The sequence below is a fragment of the Carassius auratus genome, chromosome 39 (genome assembly GCF_003368295.1).
Source record: "Carassius auratus strain Wakin chromosome 39, ASM336829v1, whole genome shotgun sequence".
Taxonomy (NCBI): domain Eukaryota; kingdom Metazoa; phylum Chordata; class Actinopteri; order Cypriniformes; family Cyprinidae; genus Carassius; species Carassius auratus.
The window spans coordinates 4154481-4164106 of NC_039281.1; the positions used below are offsets into that span (position 1 = coordinate 4154481).

Here is a 9626-nt window from a genome sequence, read left to right on the forward strand (position 1 = left end):
AAATAAATGAATGACTAAATAAATAAATACATAAATGAATTAATTAATAAATAATTACATAAAGAAATTAATGAATACATAAAATAATTAATATTTATTTATGCAATTATTTATGTGTTTAAATATTTCATTATGTATTTAACGTTTTATTTATATATTTAAGCATTTATTTAATTATTTAATTTTGAGACATTTGGCCCTCCCTACCTGAGAACTGGATCGCTTGACAAGCAATATAGGGGAGCCCGTGTCTAATAATCACAAGGTTTACTCCAGTGATTTTATTTTATGAAAGTCGGTAGGCTATATAGACATATGCAAGTCTTTGCAGCTAAATACGTAAATGCATGCACACATAAATTGAAACTGGGGATGTTAACATTTTCATTTTCTTCAGTTTTTTTTATTCAAAACTATTGTAAAAATATGTATAACGTGAAAAATTGGATTTGAAGAACAGATTTCAGATAATTAACTGTAATTTGAAGAATGCTCTTTGTGAAGTGTGATGATGTGGCAGCAGCGGTTTTCTCTGAAATAATCTAAAGTTGTAAAATATAGTGAAATGTCAAAGCCTTGATGTTAGTATAGTAAGACGTAATCTTTAAACACAGACAACCACAATTTTCCTTTGACCACGCCTTTCCTTTTGACCCCTATCTCAAAGAATAATCCCTAATCTCATAATCCGCACTGTTGTCTGAGAGAAAGCAGACAGACATTCAGAGCGAGTTTAACATGACATCCTTTACAAAGAGTGAGGAGAGCCATGACAATCACCAAAGGAAGGAATACGACAATCTGTGAGTGCTCGTGTGATCACTTTGCACTTTATTTTATTAATTTCGTCCCAGTACCAGTCCCAGATCGGTTTATTTTTAAAATGATTTTACTCAGTTATTATTTTACTTTTACGTTTTCTATTTAGAATAATTTAGTTTGTGATGTCGAGGTTTTGTGGCGCAAATTTTCCGTGATGTAAACTTTGTTCCAGTTCTCCCCCTTACCGTTAAAACCCATGAGAGGGCGCTATCGTCTGTCCACAAAGGCTGTAAAAATATTACAGTGATGATTCACACATAACTGACTATTCTGTCATTATTTACTCACCCTCGTGTTATTTGATACCTCTTAAAGTAGTATCATCTGTAGAAGATGTGGTTATGTGAAATGAAAGACCTCCATAGCCTAGTAAAAAAGATGCAATGAAAGTGAATGGTGGTTGTCATTATGCCTTTAACAAAGTACAAGTTTGGAACAACGACATAAACTGCTCTTTTAAATCATTCTGTAGTAAGGGAATTTGTGTTTAACTAACCTTTCTGAATTCGTATCTCTCTAATAATCTCTAAAGATCTATCTATCTATCTATCTATTCAGCATTATATTAGTCACCTTGAGTTAGTGAAATTTTATTATTTGCAATCAGCATAGGTTTTATAGTCTTTTTTTGTTTTTGTTTCTTTAATTTTTTTTTATCCAGATCAACCCTCTGGTTCAGAGGAGGAAAATCTAGCACAGAAGAACCATCCTGCAGCCACAGATGAGATAGTGGAGTCTGATTATGAGTTTGACCACTTCTAGATTAAACCAGAAACTAGATCATAAATGGGAAACAATGGAAAGGGGAAACCAACAATGGATGAATACGCTGGACAGAAGCTGCAATAACTCGATGCTTTCAGAAAATGAGCAAGGTGCACGCCCTAAACAGCAGCTTCAGACCAGCCAGAGAGCCACAAGGCCGAGCAATGAATAGAGGAATCAGATTACAAAGGGATGAAAGAGAAAAGAAAGGGATAAATAGATGCTGGGTGTCCCTCATCTTTTTTTGTTATTTGCTGGTAGCTTATCTGACTGTCCTGAAAGAACCACACCACTGTCACTCTGCAAACACAGGTGGATCCAGAGACGAAGAGAGAATAATAGAGGAGATGACTAGTGGATGATGTTAAATGAGAGAAGCCATGTTATAGATTTTATTCTAAGCACATACCTAAAATGGTTTATTTTTCCTAAAACAGTAAAGCATTTAATTTATCTAAATTCATGTATTAGTTATGTCCTATAGGGAATGAAAGTGTTTAACCTGAATTCTTTGGCATTAGTTTAAATGTAGCAAGAGCGCAAGAGCGCTTTCTCATTCAGATGGGGAGCGTGGCCTGAAACGAGGGGGATGAGTGGGGGTTCGGGGGAAGAGGGGGTGCTACGGGAAGGAGTACAGGCCTGTCACTGCCTCTGAGTGATGGCTATTTGAACAGGCATATTTACCCGAGCCCTTGTGAAAGGAGACGGAGGGACACTAACGGAGACGCGCAGGCACAGACAGGCAATAAAAAGCTGGCCACTGTGTAAACAACATGGCCTGGTCTGTTCGGCCGCTGCCATGCCAACAGGGCAGCTTCCACTCTCCAGCCAATCACATGCCAGCTTTTTGACAAGTGGAACAAAACCCCCATCAGATGTTTAAAGCAGCCATTTGAATGCTTTGAAATAAAATATCATCTTCTGCATTTAGTTGATATGTTTTGGAAGTGACATGTCCTGTGGAGTGACATGTTGTAGTGGTTTAAACAGCATTTTGCCATTCTTGAGCATGCAGATTTTTTTATGACCTATGATTTTTTTTTTCTTTTAAGCATTGTTGCAACACATGCATGTTTAAAATGAACTAGCAAAAACAAAAAGGTGATTAGGATTGGTGTGAAGCTTAAAAGGACCAGTACATAATTATACAGTTTTTATTCATGAATCAGAAATAATTTTATGACATTATTTATTTAAGATTTATTGAATTAATTAATTATTTTTATTGCACACTGCTGTTCAAAGGTTTGGGGTCAGTAAGTGTTTTTTAAGAAGTCTATTGCTAAACAGGGCTGCATTTATTTTAATAACAATAATAAAAACGTTAAAAAGAGTGATATTGTGAAATATTAGTGTAATATAAAGTAACTGTTTTCTATTTTAATTAAAATTTATAATTATCAATATATAGAAAAGTTGCTTAATGTTGCTATGGATTTAAGATAAATGGAACTAATCAGAATAACCCCACACACACACAGTCTGCGTTCACAGCTGGCCAACTGATGACCTGCAGAACGCATCTTCACACCCTACAAATCCACATTCACACCCTTGTAATGCTTAGAACTGAATACACATAGCCAGACTCTTTAGATATTTAGAAAGCCATAGTCATCCATCATCAACATACAGCAGAATCTGCCGAGGAGCCGATTTCTAAAGAAGGCAATAATCTGTGCAGGAATAGATCATAACCATGAAATCTCATGAACTCCTCATGTCTCGCCTTCTCTCTGAATCTCGGACACACACTGAGGCGTCTGTGGCTTCTGCTCAGATCGCTGTGGGTGTCCCTGTGTCCTATTGTTGAGAAGACACAGCTTTGGGGAGGTCCACCATTAAGACCAGTGTCTTCCTATTGTTCTCACACACTCAACACAACCCTGCTTACCCAGGAATCAAAGGTTAGGCTAGGAGTGGATGAAGGGGGTTGCAACCTTTCTTCTGCTAGCATTCAGCCCATGAGACACCAACTAGTCAAAATCACAAGCCATGTCTGGACACTAACCATTAACCTATCTTATATCATCAGTGAATCTGTCAGGTTTTTCCTGACTGTTTAGGGACATGTAAGTGTCATAAATAAGCATTTTTATTTCATTTTTCTCATTTACTTGTCAATTAATTTTTTATTTATCAATTTTATCATATCATTTCATTTTATTTTTAATTTATGTAGCATTTTTTCATACACATGCATTTTTATTCCAAATTAATGCACTAGTAAAGTAATATACACAATCCCCCATATACATTCATTTTATATTATTTCATTATTTGATAATATATAATACAATAGTATTTTTATTTATTTGTTTGCTTTTCTGCTTGTTTAGATACATGTTTATGCCATTATTATTATTTGTAATTCATATACTGGTAAATTATTTATTTAATTATTTTATCATATGTAATTTCATTTATAACTTATTTTATTTGCCCATTAAAAGACATAAATGCAATAAATGTAAATTTTTATTTCCCTATTATTTTATTTCCCTTTATTTTATTTTATTTTAATTTATTTATTATTTATTACTCATACTCATAAATTAATATGCATAATCTTAATGTTCCTCTATTATTTATTTGGTACATATATGATTTTTATGCATTATTTATTCTTATTGTTTTGCTTGATTTTCTGCTTAGACATTTTCTAAGTTTTATTTATTTTTTATTTCATGCCAGAAATATGATTTTTTAAAAAAAAACATATTTACAACTAAATGGATGTGCATAATATTCATCAATTTATTTTATATTATCTATTTTTTCATAATCGTTAATAAAAATAATAAGTATTATTATTAGTATATTATTTTTCAGGGTCTGCTTTATTTTACACAAACTATGCATTTTATAATATATTTTTAATTGGTTTCTAAAGATTCGTTCAGGTTAGTGTGAGGAATGTCAAGACAGGAAATGATGTTTATCTTTTACAATGTGAGCAGGACAATGCCTCTGTTGAGTTGATTCTTCCCCAAACACTCTCTTGAGGAATTTAAAAAATGCAGCAGTAAAAAATGTGGAAGCATGAAAGTCTGATTATAATCTTGAAACACACACCAAACAAATAATTAACACCTTTTGGAATGTTCAAATTTTTACTTGAGATTTACAGCAAGGAATTCACATATATATTTTCAAACACCTTCAATTCAATTGAATTCACTTGAAGCATTCCCACAGAATCAAAGAAATCCTTCAGCATCAGATAACAGATACTTCTCCAGCTATGAGATGTCCAACTAATATATACAGCAATTATAAGTATCTAAACAGAAATGTATCCATTTTTAAAGCCCTTAATAGACAATAGGAGGTTGGTCAGGAAGAACTCAGAAGAGGAGCAGGACACATGCTAAATCCAGGGTAGTAAACCGAGTCTCCTGCATACGAGGTGAGGTTGGGATGGGAATTAGACTGGCAGTAAACCGGGTAGTTCACTGGAGTCTCGCAGTACTGGAAGTCCATAAGTCGCGGGACAGAAATGGAGTGTTGGGATGTAGGTTCACAGTGAAAGCTGGTTTCCATAGAGGCTGGCGGGACAGACTGCAGGCTGGGACTGGGCATTGTTGGGAATGGGACGTTAAGAGAGGGCAGGTGTGTTGAGATCTCTGGAGGCTGGGTAGGAAATAAAGTGTGTGAGGGCGTAAGGTGCTGACGAAGATGGGAAGGAGAAGGAGCTTTGGTTTCAGGATAGGACACTGGTAAAATGCTTGAATGCTGTGTTGTGGTGTCACTTGGAGGAGGTACAGGTGATTTACAAGAAGAGTTGAGTGACTTGACCTCCACTTTTTTTTTCTTCCCTTTTGATTTTACAGGTTCTCCATCCAAATTGTTTGGCAACGTCGCCTTCTGACACTTGAAGCGCTTCTGGCGACGCATGTAGCAGCCGTTTTCGAACATGTTGCCCGAGTCTGGGTGCAATGCCCAGTACGAGCCTTTCCCTGGTGAGTCTGGTGATCTTGGTACACGCACGAAGCAGTCGTTGAATGACAGGGAATGGCGGATGGAGTTTTGCCACCTCTGTTGATTCTGTCTGTAATACGGAAAGAGCTGGCGGATCCAGTCGTAGATCTCGTTCAGTGTCAGTCTTTTGGCTGGCGACTGCTGGATTGCCATGCAGATAAGAGAGATGTAAGAATATGGTGGCTTGGCGTGGCTTAAGGTCCGTCTGTAGACTGATTTCAGTGCTGGAAACTCAGGTTCACTGGAGCTGCACTCAGCGTATCCTTTGGGGTTTGGTGGAGGCAGTATTCCCACTGGGCTTCCGAGTCTCCCGGTGTTTCCCGCAGCTGCTGAATCACACGGTGGGCCGTAACTCTGGTAGTGATGTCCTGGGGGGGGATATCCTCTGGGGCCCAACGGCTGGTTGTCTGCTCCATAATATACCTAAACATATTAAAAATTAATAAATTGTCATTAAATTTGAGAATATTGTTAATTTTATTATTATTATTGTAATGTGAGGGCCAGAGTCAGAAATAAACCAAGGCCTTGGGCCCAAAATCACATTGATAATGTGAAAAAATTCAGTGGTTTTTGTTTCATCTGTTATTTAGTATTTTATATATTTAATAATATTCCATTAAAAGCAACTGTTGTTGAATGTGTCACTAATATGATGGGTTTTTTTTCATTGACCAAATCAAAATCAGCTGGAATAGTATAGAAGTATTATAAAGAAATGTATACATGGTTTACAGAAAAGACATTTTAAATGCATAAAACTAATTCTGAAAAGGTATAATTTGATGAGCTGTACACGGATAGAGTACGCTCTGTGCTGCGCCGATGAGTTGTTTGCTTTGAAACCAAAGCATAAATACACGTAAAAAACGAATCCTTGTGGAGCGGCTGATACAGAAGAGTGTACACCATCTGCGTAGAGAACAGATCTGCCAAAATGGTGCTACGCTGATTTGGAGAGACACAGAATAGAGAAATTTTTGAATAAAGTCATTCTTTTTGTTTTCTTCGTGTACAAAAAGTATTCTCGTATTCTGACGATGCTTTTCATACTTTCCTGGACCTTGACACTGTTATTTATTTGGCAGTCTATGGGCCAGTCTCAAGCCTACAGGTTTTCATCCAAAATATCTTAAATTGTGTTCCTAAAAAACGAAGCTTTTACAGATTGGAATGACATGGGGTTAAGTGATTAATGACAAAATTTTAATTTTGGGATGGAGTATCCCTTTAATGTCGGATAGAGTTAAGAGTTTACTTGATTTTTGGCCTTTATGGTTTTGCATTATTTAGGTTATTAATATTAATATTAAACATATTTATATTCGACATCTTGTGTGCATCTGTTGGACTTGTGAAAGTGACGATTATTATGAAAAAATCTTAGGTAAAATAATCTACAACTTTTTCGGTTCCTATACTAAAATTATGTATAATTGTTATGGGAGTGTGCAGTAGAACCGAAATATGAATTTTGACGACGATGATGACTTGTATTGCTGACGTCGGCGTCCAACGATTCTTGTGTATCCCTTATTTCCAAACCAAACCTTGGCGCCTTAAATGGGTAACGTTAACCCCATGTAAATGTATTTTGACCACCCACCCAGCCGATAACCCCATTATCCGGCTAGCCCGGCTATTCTTCTCACCCTTGTTTTGTCTCTTTTTAAGTCACTCACCGTCGGCCTTTTTTCTATCTCAGGACAGAGGGGTATTTGGGGGAGCGACTGATGTTTTCAGTTGTTCTTTTTTTCCACTATGTACACGGCGTTCGTAATAATTCGGCCCTTTCAAGTCGGAACCCCGCTTTCGTGTTTCGGATTCCGAAACGCCCCTCTGGTTATGAGCCCGTGCTGGGCCGATTGTAAGTCATGCACGAGTGTCAAAGCGCGAGACATTCAACACAATCACAGAGTCAATCAATTAACTGCCGCGAGACCACACACATACAATCGCAGACACTCTGAAAACACACGAAACGTTAGAGCAAGACATGCACACAAAAAGCTTCAAACGGCAAATGTCACCTGTTTCTAGACTATTATAATATTTTAAAAGGTTTTGTTCTGATCTGTTGTGTTTTAGCTGAAATTAGTGTTTGAATAAATTATAGGTGAGCAAAAAAAAAAAAAAAGGTAGAAGGTAACTTAGGCTAATAATCGTAATGTTAGCCTATAGTAAAATATTAGTTACCACTGGTTTGGGGAATATATAAATATAACTAATTTAATATTTAGGCAGTTTCTCCCTAAAACTGTGGGGGAAGAATAATTATTAAATATACTTTATTATAAATTATAAATGACAGGTAAATCGAATAAAATGTTTTCTCCCATGGGAACATACCTCGTTGGAGTAAAATGAAATCCATTGATCGCCTCTCTCCCGTTTCACTTCGTCAATCATGTCTTCTGTTATTCAACTAAACAGGCTAAGTATTTAATTAATTATGCAAAATGACAGAGTGAATTACAAGTAAAATGAGATTTAAATCTCAATGAGTATCACAGAGCATTTGGAAACACAACACCAGGCTGTGTAAACTGCTGTAGGTGTCCAGTCAGGAAAGTTTGGGAGTAATGAGCTGCTCCTCGCAGACTTGAGTCCCATATATGAGCGAGCGCTGATCTCCCGCCCTCTGACCAGCGTCCTGCCCCCTGAACACTACACAGTACACACTAGGCTACTACACCGCTTCATTCACTCCATTGAGCAATTCAAAAACTTTATTGTCACAAAATGGCCAGTTATACCAACCTTAAAAAAAAACGAAAGAAAGTTGACTCTCCAAAATGCCTGATTAACATGACGTTTGTCTTGGTGTCCTCTACAGAAGACATGTAGGCTACGACAATTATGCCGTTTCGCAACAAAGATATTCCGATTTTTTTATTTACGACAAACAATTTGAAAATGAGCCAGATTTAAATGATAGTTACAAAACATCATTATATTTCCATAAGAGTCAGACATCCAGACTTAAAACTGTGGCACGTGTGGTCTCAGAGAAATTCACTAAAATATGATGTCCTTGAGGACAAAAGTCAATGCCCGGGTCCCACGACGATAGGCCTAGATCAAAACGTGTTTAAACGACTTTAAGAAAACGTCCAAGATAACACTATAACAAAATGGTCAGGATTTCTCTTGATAACGTAACATTACAATGTTCTTTCTTTCTTTCTTCAACCTTTTTAGCATAATTCATGGTTTTGTTGTACAATTAACTGGTAAAGACTATATGGCTATGTGGAACAATCAGTAGCAAAAAATGAAATAACATAGTGACAAAAATGCTTATTCTAGGCCTAGACCAGCATATTATCATCTAAATAAAATTAGTTTTTATGGTTAATACAAATTCTCAAATACATCTATTAATTATATGTGACAAATGTCACAACTAATGTTTTCGTATGATTAGAAAAGAATCATCTCTTCTTGGAGGTGAATGCTCCTGAAAATTAAGTCAAATATTGCCCCTTAATTTTAATTTTAAAATTTATTTTAAATTGTATTTCTGACATTGATATGAAATAAATACCATTGAGCTAAAATATATTCATGTGCATCTCTTTTTTTTTTAGTCTGTAAAGTTGGTATTGTGTCTCATTCAGTGGTCACAACTCGCCCCTCTCCCTTTTTCTCCCTCCACATCTCCGTCCTCTCCATTGTGGGAGACAGCTGTTTGGCGGATTGGGGGTGTTGGGTGTCATTTTTATTGATGGAAAGCAAACATTTACTCTGTGTGCCATTTAAAAGCACCACCCTCATCTGCCTGCCAGTTCAGCTCAGCCAGAGGCCTCAAGAAACACTCCTGCTCTAACAAAACAGACATAACGAGTTGTGTATTCATATTGACAAAGGAGAGACAAAAAAAAAAAAAAAAAAAGAATCCTCAAAACTTGGAAATGTCATTTTTAAAAAACAAAAATCAAAACTGGTGTATCTAGTGCTAAGTGCCTTCTGCATTTGATGAAATGTTTTTAAAAACAAGACAATTAATTATATCCTATTCAGACCTTCCCAAGGTGTGAGAAATGACAAGAACTACT

General features: G+C 36.2%; 1 protein-coding gene across 1 annotated transcript; it reads right to left on the reverse strand.

Annotated features, from left to right (window-relative positions):
- Positions 1-4923: 4923 nt before the first annotated feature.
- On the reverse strand, positions 4924-8102 carry LOC113058137 (hepatocyte nuclear factor 3-gamma-like). The gene is made up of 2 exons (XM_026225817.1): positions 7918-8102; positions 4924-5991 (listed from the first exon to the last, which is right to left on the reverse strand). Exons 1-2 carry the CDS (start codon positions 7975-7977, stop codon positions 4924-4926), a joined length of 1128 nt encoding a protein of 375 aa, XP_026081602.1. The 5' UTR covers positions 7978-8102.
- Positions 8103-9626: the final 1524 nt, after the last annotated feature.

What these genes read in the sequence shown, in the direction of transcription:
- LOC113058137 (XM_026225817.1), bottom strand. Translation starts at nt 7,977, where the DNA reads ATGATTGACGAAGTGAAACGGGAGAGAGGCGATCAATGGATTTCATTT. An exon ending in TTTCATTTTACTCCAACGAG is followed by an intron (nt 5,992 to 7,917) that starts GTATGTTCCCAT and finishes TAATATGTTTAG; the next exon opens with GTATATTATGGAGCAGACAA.